The sequence below is a fragment of the Medicago sativa genome, chromosome 1 (genome assembly GCF_051527215.1).
Source record: "Medicago sativa cultivar Bolivia chromosome 1, Bolivia_mono, whole genome shotgun sequence".
Classification (NCBI taxonomy): Eukaryota; Viridiplantae; Streptophyta; class Magnoliopsida; order Fabales; family Fabaceae; genus Medicago; species Medicago sativa.
The window spans coordinates 11,239,530-11,257,927 of NC_140749.1; the positions used below are offsets into that span (position 1 = coordinate 11,239,530).

At 37.4% G+C, this 18,398-nt stretch overlaps 1 protein-coding gene across 1 annotated transcript; it reads right to left on the minus strand.

Annotated features, from left to right (window-relative positions):
* Nucleotides 1-383: 383 nt before the first annotated feature.
* On the minus strand, nucleotides 384-3,430 carry LOC146952619 (wall-associated receptor kinase 5-like). Its single transcript, XM_085703871.1, has 3 exons — nucleotides 2,411-3,430; nucleotides 1,881-2,057; nucleotides 384-1,747 (listed from the first exon to the last, which is right to left on the minus strand). The coding sequence occupies exons 1-3, from the start codon at nucleotides 3,306-3,308 to the stop codon at nucleotides 546-548; spliced, it is 2,277 nt and encodes a 758-aa protein (XP_085559997.1). The 5' UTR covers nucleotides 3,309-3,430; the 3' UTR covers nucleotides 384-545.
* Between the last annotated feature and the right edge of the window lie 14,968 nt (nucleotides 3,431-18,398).

Here is an 18,398-nt window from a genome sequence, read left to right on the forward strand (position 1 = left end):
CAACTACATTATCTTCCGATTCGTACAGTATTTACCGGTAAGTTTCTGCAATGTGATATTGGGACTGCTGGAAAACACAAAGGATAACATAGACTTGTTTGTAGGCGCTGCTGCCATTGTAAATCAGACAAGAAAACAAAGGCAACTCAAAAGTGTACTAATTGTAACAGACTAGTGTAATGCGCATATTCCAAAGAGGCGCAAAAGTAAGATATCTAACAAGGAAACAAAATGAGCACAAAAATGTGAAAACCACTAAGAAACCACTGTTGCAGCCTTGCAGGGGTAAATAAGCAATGAAAACTACACGATACAAGAGTCCAATATAAAATACCAATAATTGGATTTTTAGGAATATTCCTAATTTTGACATTCTTATTATAGAACACTTCCATCTCAGTCTCTACTTTATAAAAACCATTAAAAACTGGATTACATGCACACAAAACATTATATAAAACAAATTACATTAAAATTATAAACTGAAATTTATATGCAAAATCTCCTAAAATAAGGAAATGAAACTGCATTTTGTCATGCCACAGTCACCTTCCATCGTCCAATACTGCCAGTTCAAGTTCTTTCAGGCTGTCGTATCCAATATCTCCATGTTTGCTGCTATCACCAGGTTCATAAAGGCTAGATGTTGATTCATGAAGCAAGTACCGACTCTCGTCTACATTTAAGTCATCATTGATCCAAGAGTGCTTATTCATTAACCTCATTCCCTCCAATTCCATAGCCACTTCCTTCATGCTTGGTCTTTCTTCCCCTCTAAGTCTCAAACACTTCGCCGCAAGAACAGCTACCTCCTTGATCTCTTGTTTGTTTTCTTCATTCCACATACCATCTTGAATAACTTCAAACACATTATCCCTTTTCAAGCAAGATAGAAAATGCATAGCAAGACTTCTTCTTTCTTCCGACCTAACAAAACAAAAAGGTTTCTCCCCTGTTAGCAGCTCCACAAGAACAACTCCAAAGCTATATACATCACTTTTTTCAGTCAATTGGCTTGTTTGCATATACTCTGGATCTAAGTAGCCAATAGTTCCTTGCACCATTGTGGCTACTTCAGTTTGATCAAGTGGAACCAATCTTGAAGCTCCAAAATCTGAGACTTTTGCAGTGTTGGTTCCATCTAAGAGAATGTTATCACTCTTAACATCTCTATGGATAATAGGTATTGAGGCATATGAATGTAGATACGACAGAGCTTCAGCTACCTCTGCGGCTATCTTAATACGAGTTTTCCAAGTTAGATCGTTCGTCTTACCTTGTGTGTGTATAAATTCAGAAAGAGTACCATTGCTAACAAACTCATAAACCAACAAAGGAACTTCTGTTTCTAGACAACACCCTAAGAGTTTGACCACATTCCTGTGATTTATTTGAGAGACAACATCCACCTCATTAATGAATTGTTCAATTTGGCTTTCGTCTATAGTTTTCGACTTTTTGATAGCAACAATTCGATTATCATCTAGTTTTCCTTTGAAAACTGTACCAAAACCTCCTCTACCTATGACTAAGCTGTCATCAAAGTTGTTAGTGGCTTTCCTTAGTTCCTTTTCTTTGAAAATGTGAGTTATTTGAGACGAGTCTTTTCTTTGACGAAGTTTCTGTTCCAAAATAGAACCTCCGTTCTGCCTAAAGAATTTCTCTTTCAATTTGATAAGTTTCCTTTTTTGGTATATTAAGTAGGAAATTATGCACACAAATAGAACAATAAATACTGCTCCTACTCCTGCATCCAAAATATATTGAACCCAATTTTTGGATTGTTTCACAAATTAATATCAGTAGCATATAAACTAATAAATACATACGATTTTAAAAAATTGATCATAAACTAAAATTAGGTGTGTTTTGTTGCTTACCAAGGACAGTTGGTAGTACTATTTGATATGCATTTCCATCAGGTACTTTGCACCCTCCTAGCTTTGTTCCATTTCCAAATTGTCCGATCGGACAGAAACAAGTGTAATTCCCAAAAGTGTTGTTACAATTTGCTTTACTTAGGCATGTATGATTTGATGTCGCACATTCGTTAATGTCTGAAAGACAATTAAAAGCATTGTTGTTTGCCGGTTAAATCTCTTGTGTGTATCTATTTTGAACATGATTCTCATCGTAAGACATCGATGAATCCCAATTCACTTCAATGAATTTAGATTTATTACGATGAATCACTAACTACCTAAAAACTTAGTGTCGCCAACCACATTTTTGTGGACTTTATATAGTCAACCACTTTTTAAAATGAGTTGCTTACTCAACATTTTAAAACGAGTCACATAATTAAGAGAAACCAAATTCAAAAAAACATCAAAGATATGAAGCATAATCAATTAATTAAACTAAGAAAGAAAAAAAAAACTGCGGTATACAATTATGATCTGTTAGTTACCTCTGCAGCCTCCGGGAAGGTATGGATTTCCTTCAAAACCTGCCAAACACTTGCATCTGTAACCGTCATAATCTGAATCTTTATCAACACATTCACTATTTTCCTTGCAGGCATAGTTATTTGTAGTTTGAGCTATTTGACAAGATTCATTTGTAACAGCCCAATTAACAACCATAGGGAAAGTTCCATTAGGTAGTTTCTTTATATGTTCTACAGAAAATTTATAGGATCCTTGTTTTGCAATAAAGGAATAGCTACAAGAATTTTCCATAGACAGTGTAGAAGCTGGGAATTTAAATGCTTGTATGGTGATATTTTTCATAAGTGGAGGAATATCAACTTCACAACAACCTAAACCTGTGCATTTTCCAGTGTTATTCCCAATTACCATTTTTGGATCAAAATCATAACATCTTGTTAAGCATCCTGTTGAATAAGTGGCACCCTTGAAATTACTGTTGAGATATCCATAACTGTCGCAACCAACAGTTATGAATTTGTTTTCCGTGCTTGAAATTGTGAGAGAAGGAACTCTAAGAAAAGGTGTATTTGCTTCTTTGGTATTATTACTACTACTATTCGTACAGAGATGTGAGACGAAAAATTTCATTTCCATTTGACCTTGGGGATTTATGTCTAGGACTTGTATATTGTTACCACGGATTAGTTTTGAGTTGTTTACACAAGTGAGATAAAATTTGGAATTCATGTAACATGGTGTATGATTTTGTGCTGTTGAATTTCCTATGCCAAATGGATATGGAACTTTTACACCTCCACAAGTGTAATTGCAGCCAGGTAGAACTTGTTGAGGTTGATCATATGCAAATGCAAATGGAACTGCTTCTATCAAAAGTGCTAATGTAGCAAGCATTATTAATACTTGCATGACCTTCATTTTCAAATTGGAGTTTTGTTTTGTGGCCTAAGGTAAGGGTGTTTCGTTGTTTATAATAAAAACCCTTACAAATTTTCATGGTATTTTGCAATTTTAAATAAGTTTCATTGACTTGCAAGTTGCATTGAAGACTGACATATTCTTTCTCTTAAATTAAATTTGATAGCTGCCGTGGTTGTTGCTACCCCCGTGACGGCTGACTGACGGGTGACCCCAATTTTACTTTCTTCTTTGACTTGTAGGCCTACTTACTATGCCATTTTACGTTATTAACATGGATGAATTTGTTTGTAGATTCATCTTTTTATTTTTAACGATTTTAAATTTGTATAGTATTGATGTATTTTATCAATTTGAATGAAAGAATATCGTTTATTTTTATGGAAAAAAAAAAGAAACAAACATAGTTTTGGACGTATGATTGGCATTATAGTCGGTCAACAGGTAACATCTTGGAACATTGAGTACCATGAGTTATGCTTGACGAAGACTTGGCATATTTTTGGTTTTATGATATAGGCTTAAATATCTGCAAATATTAAGAATTTTGATTCGTAGTCATGCCAAAATTTTGTTTTTGTTTTTAGTCTTTACAAGTTTATCACGTTTACTTTTTGATCCTTAATGTTTTATATTAATGCCTGTAATATTTTGAAGGAATATTTATTTGTACTTAAATACATATAATTAATGCCTCAAGAAAATAAAATTAAAGGTAAAATATCATATTTAAAAACAAAAACTTCAAAGTAGAATTAATTTTTGAAACAAAATCAAATTAAAACATGTCCAAATCCAAAAAGTAGAACAAAAAATGCAGTCGTCGGTCAATGGGTAAACATCCAGGAACATTGGTCCTTTTCTTTTTCCTTTTTGCATTATTAAAGTGTCACGGGTATACAGTGTGATGAGACGATTAAGTTGAACTTTGAATCGAAAATAAATAAAAAATCGTGGAAAACTGGTTTTATTCCATTAAAAAGGGTTAGTGATTCTTAATTTTAAATTTATTGAAAAGAAATAAAATACTTTTGATTTTATTAATGGAGATGTCCATAAGTTCTAGTTCAATGACTATCTATCCATGAATAAAATCCAATGGGAGGTTGACTTTGTAGGTCTTCTGACGTTGCAGATTCTGACTTAGAGTCTGAATGCAGCGAAAATACATAACATAAAAATAAAAGAAAAAGAGTTAGAGAGAAAAGAAGACACAAAGCAATTTATACCGGTCTCACCACAACACAAGAGTAGTCTAGTCCCCTTTCATTTCCAGGGGATTTCACTGTGGATTACAACTTGTTCAAGGACACACCAAGAGACTTCTCAATACTCAAGCACAACTGCAAGAAACTTCTATGCTTTAGGACACTACCTAAAGATTTCATGCTCAAGGGCAACTCCAGGAGACTTCCCTTGCTTAAGTATAACTGCTTAAGACTTTACCTTACTCAATCACAATTGACTGAGACTTCTAGGTGCTCAAGGTTTCACCAAGAGACTTATATGCTCAAGCATGCAGGTGAGAGATTTTCTAAAATGTTTTTCTCAACTGCAAACAAGTTAATTTGTTCTTACACTATATTTAACAATGATAGTGTAAACTGAACAAATGAACAGACTCACTCCTAACGATTTCTAAGCTATAAACTTCAAAATAAATCCTAAGTGTTTTGCGCTATTTGATTTGACAGAGTTTTGGCACAGAAAAATAGCAGAGTCTTGTTACTTCTTCTTCAAGTCTTCAACTCCTTTTATAGGAGTGATTTGAGAGACGTTGGAGAAGAGTGCCAGCGCAAATAGAGTCGTTGAGAAGCTTTGATCAAGAACATTGGCCCTTTGCCTGATATGGATAATTCCGTTGGAAAGTCTTTTGAAGAATGGATGATTCCGTTCCTGATGTCCTTTGTCTGGTTACACACGTAGACAGAAGAAGACAAAATAACTTGTTGGAACAAAATATGTTTAACAATGAACCTTAAAGAGTTTTGATGATAACAAGGTATTAAAAATTGGACTAGCTAATATTTGTTCGAGTGTACAGGACCACAGTTAAAAAGTTACATCATTAATTGGTTCTGAATGAGCAAATAAAGAGCAAAAGAAAATGAAGCTTAGGTGATTCTGAAGGCAATACGCTCCTGAAGTCAAGCTGCTCCTAAAGAAATAGCGCTTCTGAAGAATAGTGCTCCTGAAGACAAGAGGTCCAGAAGCCACATTATCAGAAGCTACATCATCAGAAGCTGAAGAAGCTGCACCATCAGAAGCTGCAGTAGTTGCTTCATCAGAAGCTGCATCATCAGAAGCTGCCTCATCAGAAGTCATTTCACCAGAAGCTGAAGATCAACTAGATTTGCAAAAGATTCAAAGATTGAAGAATCTACATTGCAAAAGATGTCTATTGGATTCGAAAACACAGCAGAAAATAAGTGGAACATTGCAACGGTCATTTCAAAGGTGTTTAAAGGCATGTGCTTGCAATTTGGACGAAAGCGTTGACATTGTACTTTGTACGAATTGTACAACCACGTTCTCCACTACTCTGTTTTGTGTCCACGCTACAAGACAAGAAAACAGCTCCAGAATACAGCTTCGTCTGCATAGATGTTCCTTTGGATAAGGAATGGATTTCAAATTGGTTCTTCATAGGACAACAACCAAATCAGGCAAAAGATCATTGGTGAAAGATCAAGCTTCAACAACGACTCTTTGGTGTGCTGACAATTTCACAACGTCTCTTTCACACCTCTATATAAAGGAGTGAAGACCTAGAGATTTGGTAATGCAAGAACGCTGAACGAAAGACTCACAACATTTTACAAGTGCCAAACCTCTGCTGAAATTGTTCTGCATTCACTTAGAATTTCTGTGTCTTAAAGTCATATCTTAGAAATTCTTAAGTCCATTGAGTCTGTATCTGATTTGTATTGTGAGCACCTCTGATTGTATATCAAGTGTTCAACCTTAAACAATTTTCTGTGTAATTTTGTTTAGTTAGGAAGTCTCTTGCAAGTGCTTGAGCAGGAAGTCTCTTGATTGTGTTCTTGAGCAAAGGAAGTCTCTTGCTTGTGTGCTTGAGCAAAGGAAGTCTCTTGCTTGTGTGCTTGAGCAATTGTAATCAGATATTACTCTTAGTGAAATCTCCTTGGAAGTGCAAGGGGGACTGGACTACTTCCGGATTGTGGAAGGAACCAGTATAATTGCTTTGTGTCGTTCTTCTTCTCTCTCTCTGATTTATTCCGCTGCATTTAGATTCTGATCATCACTTCAGAAGCTGTCTCACTTAGCTTCTGATCAGTGTATTCAGTTGTTTAGGAGAAACGAAGAATTTTTCAAAACACAATTCAACCCCCCTTCTTGTGTTTTTCTCACCTTCAATTGGTATCAGAGCCTTGGTCTGTTGTGTAACACTTAACCGTGCAACAGTCAAAGATCTGAGAAAAACATGTCTACTCCTCCTCCTAATGGTTCTGGTGATACTAGCTATAAAAATGTCTCACATGATTATAGTGATAGTAAGAAAACCAGTGTTGGAAAAGTTCCAAAGTTCAATGGAGATGCTGAAGAGTTCTCTTGGTGGAAGACCAATTTTTACAGTTACATCATGAGCCTAGATGAAGAATTATGGGATATTCTGGAAGATGGTGTTGGTGATTTAGTCCTTGATGAAGAAGGAGCTGCTGTGGATAGAAAGAAACATACTCCAGAACTGAGGAAACTCTACAAGAAGCATCATATTATCAGAGGAGCTCTTGTCACTGCCATACCCAAAGCAGAGTACATGAAGATGAGTGACAAATCCACTGCTAAAGCTATGTTTGCTTCTCTCTGTTCAAATTATGAAGGGAGCAAGAAGGTCAAAGAAGCAAAGGCTCTTCTGCTTGTACATCAGTATGAGTTATTCAAGATGAAGGATGATGAAACTATTGAGGAGATGTACTCAAGGTTTCAAACCTTAGTTTCTGGGCTACAGATTCTAAAGAAGAGCTATGTTGCTTCTGATCATGTAAGCAAGATTCTCAGAAGCTTACCTGCCAGATGGAGACCGAAGGTGACTGCCATTGAGGAAGCTAAAGATTTAAACACTTTAAGTGTCGAAGATCTTGTTAGTTCTCTCAAAGTTCATGAGTTAAGTCTTAATGAACATGAGTCTACTAAGAAGAGTAAATCAATAGCTCTTCCATCCAAAGGCAAGTCATCAAAAGCTCTCAAAGTGGTTGAATCTGAAGAGGAAGAACAGTCAAGTTCAGATTCTGAACCAGATGCTGCTGAAATGGCCATGCTCTCAAACAGACTTCAATATCTGGCCAAGAAGAACAGAAAGTTTCTCGCCAAAAGGGGTAACTCCAGAAGCTCAAGGAAAGAAGATCAGAAGGGATGCTTCAACTGTAAGAAGCCGGGACACTTCATTGCTGAATGCCCTGATCTTCAAAGAGAAAAGTCAAAGGACAAGTCAAAGAGGTCTACATTCAAACCAAGCAAATTCAAGAAGCAGATTAAGCAGAGTTTAATGGCAACCTGGGATGATTTGGGTAGTGAATCTGGATCTGATAAAGAGGAAGCTGATGAAGATGCAAAGGTAGCTGTTGGGTTGGTGTTTTATCTTGGTTTTCGGGTGTCAAACATTGATTACGTTTGAACCTTTTAAACCGGTGATATCTTATTTTTTCTTGGGAAGGGAAAAAGTAAGCAAAACCCTTGAGAATCGAGGTCCGGGAGTTGTTTTCGCTACGGGAAGGTGTTAGGCACCCATAACGACTATAGTAACCTATAGGAACCGTCTTTAACTTCTACGCGCGCGCTTTATTTTTAAATGCTATTTGAAATTGTTATTTACACCTAAAAGTTACTAAATGAAGAATTGGAGGGAGAAGAATGTTTTTGGAATTTTATTTTAGTTGAATTGAAGGAATTTTGTTCCTTGCCTACGTACCCGATTAAGGGATCAAATCCACCGTAGTTCTCTTTGAAAAATGTTTTTGTTTTGGTTGGTTGATTTTAAGTTTGAAAATGGAGTTTGAAGAATAAGAGAGAGGCCTCAAGGGCATGAGATTTATGAAATTGTGAGGTTGAATTAGTCATTTGCAAAATGTGGTCTAAACATGATTATTTTTCATTGGAATTTGATTAAGAAAAAGAAAAGGAAAATACAATGGGATTTTGATCCCAAGGTTTATTAGGAAAATAGTTTGAATGATGCTTGTTCATATTTTTTGGGAAAATTGATTTTTCTAAGTATGAGTCCTAGGCATTCATCTAAGCATACAATCCTAAACATACATCTAAACATGCATATTCTAGCTATACTATAGTGATGTGTGTGCATGTGTCGGTGCTTGTGTCGGTGTACATTATTAGAGTCCATTGTCCTTTACACCATACCCTAGATACATTCTATGGCCTCTTTGCCAAGAAATTAAAAGTGCATAAAGGAAAATATTACAAAACTCCTAAATGTTACATTCTAATTTTGCATGAAATTAAATTGCAAGAAAGTAAGGACTAAGAATATAAGAGGGAGATGAAATGCTCATGGATGAATGAAACATGAAATGAAAGAGTTAGTAGCACAAATGATATAGAAACTAGTATTAAAAAAAGCATAGTAAAACAAATAAACTCGCAAGTAAAGTAAACTAACAATTTTAGTAAAAAAGTGACAAAGGGACTTGAAATTCAATATACTTCTAAAGCAAGTTTGAGACCTAAATTCTCACAACATTGGAAATTTTAGGTGACTTATTTCAAGGAAAGAAATATGAGAATCAAGGAAAATCGACATGCCAAAGATTATAAGATTTTCAAGTCCTTTATGCACTTTATTTCACAAGAGCATTTCACATTATTTACAACACAAAGTCCACAAAAATCTAACTCAAAACAGCAAGCACATACCACATTTAATAGGCAAATTCACTCCAAGAAATCACATGTTCAAAGCCACAATTATGTAACAAAGTTTCAAGTTCAAAACCACATCAAAACTTCACAAAAATGTCAACAAAAAGTAGGCAACAACAAGAATATATCCTACATGTTTTCGGAATGAATTTCCACATGTAACTTTACTCAAAAAAAAGGTCTCAAATACCGAATTTATTTATAAGAGAAATCCACAAGATCTTCAAAGGTTTTTTACAAGTTTCTAGCAAGCTTTTAAAACAATGATCAAAGTATTTTTTCACGCATTTTTAACCAAGATTCAACATGCAAGAATTATCAAGAAACATCAAAAAAACATCAAAAACCAATAGTAATTTTCTTGAAATTTTATTATGAAAAGAAAACACGCAGGAGGTGTAAACAACGACTCTCCGTACCAAAATAGCAAAAATTAGAGCAAAAATGAAATCAGCAAAGAAACAAAGGCCCAAGCCCACAGAGAAGCTTCAGGAGCCACTTGATTAATCACATGATGGCTAGCAGTGAGGGAGCATGGCATATGGTGCACGCAAGCACATAGGATAAAATGGAAAGAAGATTTTAAAACAAAACAACACGTGAACAAACAGAGTTCTTTCTCCTTCTACCTCGCGATGCCACAGCTCTTCCTCCTTCTTCCGGCGAGTTTGTTCCTCTGGCGTGGTGGCCGGAAACGTCACCACCATGCCGGAGTTCAAAGCCTCTTCCGTTTTCAAGGTCATTCACGCTTTTTTGAAATCAATTTCACACCTCTCGCCGGTCCGAATTCGATTCGAAGAGGAAAGAACTAGGAAAGAAATACAGATTCGAAGAAGATGATTCTGATGTTCGAAAGTTTGAAAGAAGCACAGATTATGATAGACACGAGGTTACCTCTCCGTTGACGGTGCCGATGCAATTTGAAAGAAGCCGTTCAATTTCCGCCTTGTCTCTCACCTTCTTGCGGTTGTTGTTGTTGTTGCTGGTCTCTTCTTCCCCTTTGCTTCAAATTGCGAATCTGACTTGGTTTCTTGGTCGAGGTATTGAGACCGATTGCTGCGATTCACCGTTTGAGTTCGATTCGCTATCGCCGGTGGTGCTTGAATCCGATTCGGTGGTGATTTTCCGGTGACGGTTTTGAATTCGTAATTGGTGTGGTCGATGAGTGCTAGAAAATTCAGTGGTGAATTGTGTGAGTTTGTGATGGATTATGATGATTGTTGTTAGTTGAAGGTGATGATGAAGGTTTGGTTATGGAGGATTCAAGATTGTGAAGTTTTTTTGTGGTGGTTGTGAAGCTTTTTGGTGATGAAGGTGGTGGTTAGGGATGAAGATTGAAGGTTAGTTAGGGTGGTTGAGTGGTGGAGAAAAGTTGTTATGGTGGTTTAGGGTGGAGGAGAAAGTTTGTTAGGGATGAGAAAGTTGGTTAGAAGAGAGGGAAAAAATTGTGAGGAAATAATTAAAATGATTTTGTGATTTTTTGGAGTTTTTGTGAAAAATGATTCCTTGTGAAAATTTGACCATGGTTTGACTTATATAGGGGATGTGGAAATGCTTGGACCAATGGGAGTGGGACATGTGGCACTGGACTCTAACAAACTTTGACTTTGACTTAAAAAGGGATTAAAATGCAAATAACAAAAGTACAAGGACCGAAATGAAAATTAAAACTAAAATTGAATTGAAAAAGTAAATTGAAAATTAACGTAAAGCGAGACGATTAAAAGCAACAAAACAAATTAAAGTGAATCAGAAATATTATGTGAAATGACCAAAACGCCCCTAGGGACTAAAATGACTCGAAATGACTCAAATGCAATTTAAAAATGGATTTTTAACAGGAAATTAAAGCAAGAGTTTATACAAGCGAATTAAAAGACTCAGAGACAATTTTTAGAATTTAAACAGGGTTTTGACACATGGAAAGACTAAAATGCCCCTAGGGGCAAAATTGACTCAAAATGACTTCAAATGCGATTTAAAAATGAATTTTGACATAGAATTGAAACAAGGACCTATACAAACCAATTTAAAAGACCCAAACAATTTCCAAAGATTAAAATGAGTTGAATGCAGGAAATGACTAAAATACCCTTTTTCATGAATTTTGCAAATAACATTGAAATAAAATGCAGAGAAAGATGCAATTGATCAGAGACATATCAGATGACTTATAATGCAAGAAAAGAAGAATTGAACAAGTATTTTTAGGTCCAAAATTAGGGTATAACAGCTGCCCCTATTTAAGTTTCTTTGTCCGGGGAGTCAAGAGACGAAGTCTTAGAATTGACGGGACGAAGATACTTAAATATTAACATTTGCACTGCTTTTGGACATAAAAATACACTTTCAGATTTTCAAACAAACACGAATGCCATGCAACATTTCATTTATGAATGCAAGACAATCGAACCGGAATCTACGGGCTGTGTCACACCACCAAGGGATTTATAGACATCAAGGTAGAAAGAACGGGCAACAACTAGACAGGTACAAGCTGTTCTTTGGATCGAACTTGCCACTTGACCGAGAGATACAAACAAGAGACGGGTACAAGCTGCTCTTGGGATCGAACTTGACACTTGACCGGAAACATAGACATATAGGCAGATACAAGCTGTTCTTTGGATCGAACTTGACACTTGATTGAAAATACAAACAGATAGACAGACACAAACTGTTCTTGGGATCGAACTGGCCGTTCGGCTGGAGACATAGACAAAAGGGTTGATACAAGCTGTTTCTTTGGATCGAACTTGCTTGTTGGATTATCACCACATCATGTGGGAGAGTGCAGACTGTTCTCTTAGATCGAACTTGTCGTTTGACCAATAACAAAGCATAAGCTGGGTACAAACTGTTCTTCAGATTGAACTTGCCGTCTGACTGGTAACAAAACATAGACTGGGTACAAACTGTTCTATCGAACTTGCCGTTTGACCGATAACAAAGCATAGACTGGGTACAAACTGTTCTATCGAACTTGCCGTTTGACCGATAACAAAGCATAGGCTGGGTACAAACTGTTCTTTTAGATCGAACTTGCCGTTTGACCGATAACAAAGCATAAGCTGGATACAAACTGTTCTTTTAGATTGAACTTGCCGTTTGACCGGAAATATGGGTATATAAGCAGGTACAAGTGGTTCTTTTTGGATCGAACCTGGCACTTGACCAATAACAAGATACAAACTGAAAGTCTGGTTTAACAAGATACCCATTGAGGGTAAATTGTCATTGACTTGATTTGAAAATAGACATGACCATTTTGGTTGGCCCAAGAGTAAATTGAGAGTGAATCGACATTGATTTGGATTGAATTGAAAGTTGACATTGAAAGAGAGATTGAGAATTGAGATTAATCAGAGACATAGACAGAAGAATGATACAAGCTGTTCTTTGGATCGAACTCGTTGCTTGATTAATATCACAACATGTAAGTTGGTGCAAACTGTTCTTTGGATCGAACTTGCTGTTTGACCTAGAAATATAGACATATAGAAAGATACAAGCTGTTCTTTGGATCGAACTAGCCACTTGACTGATAACAAGATACAAATTGGAAGTTTGATTTGGGAAGGATACAAATTGAGAGCAAGTTGATATTGACTTGACTTGAAGATAGACATGACCATTTTTGTTGGCCCAAAAGCAAATTGTGAGTAAATTGACATTGACAAAGACATTGAATTGAAAGTTTGAGATTAAAAGAGGGATTGAAAACTGAGATTGATCAGAGACATAGACAAAAGAATGATACAAACTGTTCTTTGGATCGAACTTGCTGCTTGACCAGTATCACAACATGTAGGTTAGTGCAAACTGTTCTTTGGATCGAACCTGTCGTTTGACCGATGACAAAACATAAGCAGGGTACAAACTGTTCTTTGGATCGAACTTGCCGTTTGATCGGAAACATAGGCATATAAGCAGGTACAAGCTGTTCTTTGGATCGAACTAGCCACTTGACCCATAACAGGATACAAATTGGAAGTTGGATTAATCAAGATACCAATTGAGGGTAAGTTGTTATTGATTTGATTTGAAAATAGACATGACCATTTTTGTTGGCCCAAAAGCAAATTAAGAGAGAATTGACATTGGATATTGGAATTGAATTGAAAATTGACATTGACATTGACATTGACATTGACATTTGACATTGACATTGGATATTGACATTGACATTGACATTGACGTTGACATTGACATTGACATTGACATTGTCATTGGATGTCAATATTGGAATTGGAGATTGACATTGACATTGTCATTGGATGTCAATATTGGAATTGGAAATTGACATTGACATTGTCATTGGATGTCAATATTGGAATTGGAAATTGACATTGACATTGACATTGACATTTGACATTTGACATTGACATTGGAGTTTGACATTGGAAATTGTCATTGAAATTGGAATTGAAATTGGAATTTGACGTTGACATTGGAGTTTGACATTGGAAATTGTCATTGAAATTGGAATTTGACATTGCTTCGAATTTGACAGCTGACATGATTGGAATTGAGATTGCTTCGAATTTGACATTTGACATGATTTGAAATTGAGATTGGAAATTGCTTCGAATTTGACAGTTTGACATCGAAATTGGAAATTGCTTCGAATTTGACAGTTTTGACATTGAATTGGATTTGACAGTTGGAATTGAAATTGGAATGGACTTTGACTTTGACAGTCGAAACTTGGATTGGATTTGACAGTTGAGAGTTGGATATGCAACATGTATGCATGGTATAGCAAGATTGTTGGATGTATGGGCACATAAAATGCATGATTATGCATGTATGAATGCTTGAAATGCATGATTGGTTGGCAACTTGGCAGAGAAATTTCACAAAGGCAGACAAGACATTGGAAGATTGGGCACGTAGTGGCTCGTGCTGCGACATATTCACAGGGGAAAACCTCTTTGGAGAGACCGTCGTTGAGAGACGTATTGAATCCATGGCTGAGGGCAATAAACTTGTAGAGGGGGGACCCTTGGAAGGTTCTTGGATACAGGTCGCCGTTGCTAGGCGTGTCAGTGCTGGGTAAACATTGGATGTTCGCATCTGTGGTCAATGCTTTTTTAATATTTCATTTTTTTCATTTTTTTCAATTTCAGACCCCATTTTTGCCTGAACCGCCCTTTCGGGTTTTCGATTCACCGGGGAATAAATTCTTTTCATTGCCCCATTTTTGCCTGAATTGCCTTCATAGGTTGTCAATCAGCGGGGTGCTCATTTTTGCCTAAGCCGCCCTTTCGGGTTTTCAACTTAGCGAGCTTTCATTTGTATTTTTTCCATTTTTTTTCATTCTGTTTTTTCATTCTTGCCATTGACCACAGATCATCCTGGGGAGTAACCTGCTTGTAATATGTATTGAAATAGACATTGATATTCATTCATTCATGCATGTTTCATTGAAATGTACCCTGTTGCTCAGGTTTGCTTTCAAAATAGACAGAAAAAGATTGTTTAGTTTTCAAAAATGTTTGTTTCAGACACTGACATTATCAAATAGAAAGAAAATATTTTGTATAAAGCATTGAAAGTAGAAAGAAAAGTAGAGTTTCAAACAATAGAAAGGCTCAAATTGATGTAGAAGAGTGAAAGTCAGCCAAGGGCATGACTCCACGGATTTACAAAGCTTGGAAAATGGTAATTTTATTGGTTGGTGATACATTGAACACGATGACCGCTACATTTCATAGAAATTTTGAATTCACAAGTACAGAAGCCTCTGATGAAGAAGATTATTGACAGTTGCAGATGCCCCAAGGGGTGATGGTGATTTGCCAGATATAGTTACTTGTCTTTTATTATCAACCTCATTTTTGCATGAACCGCCCTTCCGGGTTTTCGGCTCATCGAGGCGCTCATTCTTGCCTGAGTTGCGTACAATCTCAGCGAGCTTTTTCATATTCATTTTTTTGTCCCTAACTTTTGCCTGGATCGCCCTTTCGGGTTTTCGATCCACCGGGAAGCGCATTTTTGCCTAGGCCGCCCTTTCGGGTTTTCGACCTACCACGCTGTTCTTTTCTTTCTAGACAAAGTATTTCTTGACTATATCGGCATTGACAGGATTTGGGAGCTCAACACCATCCATGTGTGTAAGAATCAAAGCACCACCAGAGAAAGCCTTCTTGACAACATAAGGACCTTCATAGTTAGGTGTCCACTTGCCCCTTGGGTCGGGTTGCTGACTTATCCTTCTTTTCAGTACAAGTTCGCCTTCCTTGAATTCTCGAGGTCGGACTTTCTTGTCAAAAGCATTCTTCATTCGCACTTGATACAACTGTCCATGAGTCATAGCATCCATACGTTTCTCTTCAATCAGATTCAACTGATCATACCGACTTTGACACCATTCAGCCTCAGTTAACTTTGCTTCCATGATCATTCGAAGAGATGGAATCTCCACTTCCAGAGGGAGAACTGCTTCCATACCATATACTAAAGAGAAAGGAGTTGCCCCAGTTGAACTACGCACTGTAGTACGGTAACCATGCAAGGCAAAAGGTAGCATTTCATGCCAGTCTTTGTAAGTAGTGACCATCTTCTGAACAATCTTCTTGATGTTCTTGTTAGCGGCCTCAACTGCACCATTCATCTGAGGTCTATAAGGAGAAGAGTTATGATGTTCAATCTTGAACTCTTCACATAAAGCCTGCATCATGCTATTGTTTAGATTGGAACCATTGTCAGTGATGATCTTGTTAGGAACACCATATCGACAGATGATGTTATTCTTGATAAACTTGACAACCACTTGCTTGGTCACATTGGCATAGGAGGCAGCTTCAACCCACTTGGTGAAATAATCAATTGCCACTAGAATGAAACGATGTCCATTGGAAGCCTTTGGTTCAATTCTTCCGATTATGTCAATGCCCCACATAGAGAAAGGCCATGGGGAAGATATAACATTGAGAGCGTGTGGAGGCACATGAATCTTGTCAGCATAAACTTGACATTTGTGGCATCTTTTGGCATGTCTGTTGCAGTCACGTTCCATAGTTATCCAGTAATAGCCGGCTCTTAACAGTTTTCTTGACATGGTGTGACCCGAAGCATGGGTCCCAAAAGTACCATCATGTACATCATGCATCAATTTCTCAGCTTCTTGCTTGTCAACACATCTCAACAAGACCATGTCATAGTTCCTCTTGTATAGGATTTCTCCGTCCAGAAGGAATTTGCTAGCCCATCGTCTCAAAGTCTTTTTATCTCTGTTGGAAGCACCAGGTGGATATTCACGATTCTGCAGGAATTGTTTGATGTTGTAATACCAAGGCTTTTTATCATTCACATCCTTATCAGCTTGATCTGGCATATTTTCAATGGTAAACACGTGAGCGGGTCTATCAAGACGTTGCACTTTGATTACGGGCACATCATTCCAGTGATTGACACGAAACATGGAAGACAGAGTAGCAAGAGCGTCAGCCATTTGATTTTCACCCCGATGGATATGATGCAGCTCAATCTTTGTAAAGTACGTCAACAGACGTCTTGCATAGTCACGGTAAGGGATCAGCTTCTCATGGTGAGTCTCCCATTCACCCTTTATCTGATTAATAACAAGTGCAGAATCTCCATAGATGTCAAGGTGCTTAATTCTCAGGTCGAGGGCTTCTTCAATGCCCAAGATGCATGCTTCATATTCAGCTATGTTGTTTGTGCATTCAAAAGTTATTCGAGCAGTGAAAGGAATGTGGTGCCCCTGTGGAGTTACAATGATGGCTCCAATTCCTTTACCGTAAGCATTAACAGCACCATCGAACACCAATCCCCATTTGCTATTGGGGTCCGGCCCTTCATTGATCAGTGGTTCTTCACAGTCTTTCGCTTTCAAATACATAATCTCTTCATCAGGGAAATCAAACTTAATCGGCTGGTAATCATCAAGAGGTTGACAAGCAAGATGCTCAGCAAGGATACTTCCTTTGATTGCTTTCTGAGCTTTGTACACAATATCATATTCAGACAACAACATCTGCCAACGTGCAATCTTTCCAGTAACAGCAGGCTTTTCAAAGATGTACTTGATCGGATCCATTCGGGATATCAACCAAGTTGTGTGATTCACCATATAATGACGCAGGCGTTTGGCAGCCCAAGCTAAAGCACAACAAGTCTTTTCAAGCATTGTATACCGAGTCTCACAGTCGGTGAACTTCTTGCTCAGATAGTAGATAGCATGCTCTTTCTTACCAGTCTCATCTTGTTGACCGAGAACACAGCCCACTGAATCATCTAACACTGACAGATACATAATCAAAGGCCTTCCTTCCACTGGCGGGACAAGGATAGGTGGTTCCAACAGGTATTCTTTAATGCTATCAAAAGCTTTCTGACATTCATCATTCCATACAACAGGCTGATTCTTTCTGAGCAATTTGAAAATTGGTCCACAGGTAGTAGTCATGTGAGATATGAATCTTGAAATATAGTTCAGGCGTCTGCGGAAACCTCTGACTTGCTTCTCAGTTTGAGGGGCCGGCATCTCTCTGATAGCTCGAACTTTGTCAGGATCAACTTCAATGCCTCTTTGGCTGACAATGAAGCCTAGCAACTTTCCAGACCTTACACCAAATGTGCACTTGTTAGGATTCAACCGCAGCTTGTACTTTCTCAATCTTTCAAACATCTTTTTCAAATACACAACATGCTGCTCCTCATCACTTGACTTCACAATCATATCATCAACGTATACTTCAATTTCTTTGTGAATCATATCATGAAACAGAGTTGTCATACCTCTTTGATAGGTAGCACCAGCATTTATCAAGCCAAACGGCATTACTTTATAACAGAACGTTCCCCATGGAGTGATGAAGGACGTCTTTTCTCTATCTTCAAGAGACATTCGTATTTGATTATAACCAGAGAAACCATCCATAAAGGAGAACACTTTGGATTGAGCAGTACTGTCAACAAGCACATCAATATGAGGCAATGGGAAGTTATCTTTTGGACTGGCCTTGTTCAGATCTCTGTAATCAACACACATTCGAACTTTCCCATCTTTCTTTGGCACTGGCACGATGTTGGCAACCCACTCAGGATATTCAGCTGTCATGAGGAAACCCGCATCAATTTGCTTCTGTACTTCAGCCTTGATCTTAAGAGCCATGTCTGGACGAGACCTTCTCAATTTCTGTTTGACAGGAGGACATTCAG

Excerpts from the sequence above, each read along its gene's own strand:
- LOC146952619 (XM_085703871.1), bottom strand. The coding sequence starts at position 3,308 with ATGAAGGTCATGCAAGTATTAATAATGCTTGCTACATTAGCACTTTTG. Across the intron at positions 2,058-2,410 it reads CCTTCCCGGAGGCTGCAGAG|ACATTAACGAATGTGCGACA; the intron begins GTAACTAACAGA and ends ATTGTCTTTCAG. Across the intron at positions 1,748-1,880 it reads AGTACTACCAACTGTCCTTG|GAGTAGGAGCAGTATTTATT; the intron begins GTAAGCAACAAA and ends TTTTGGATGCAG.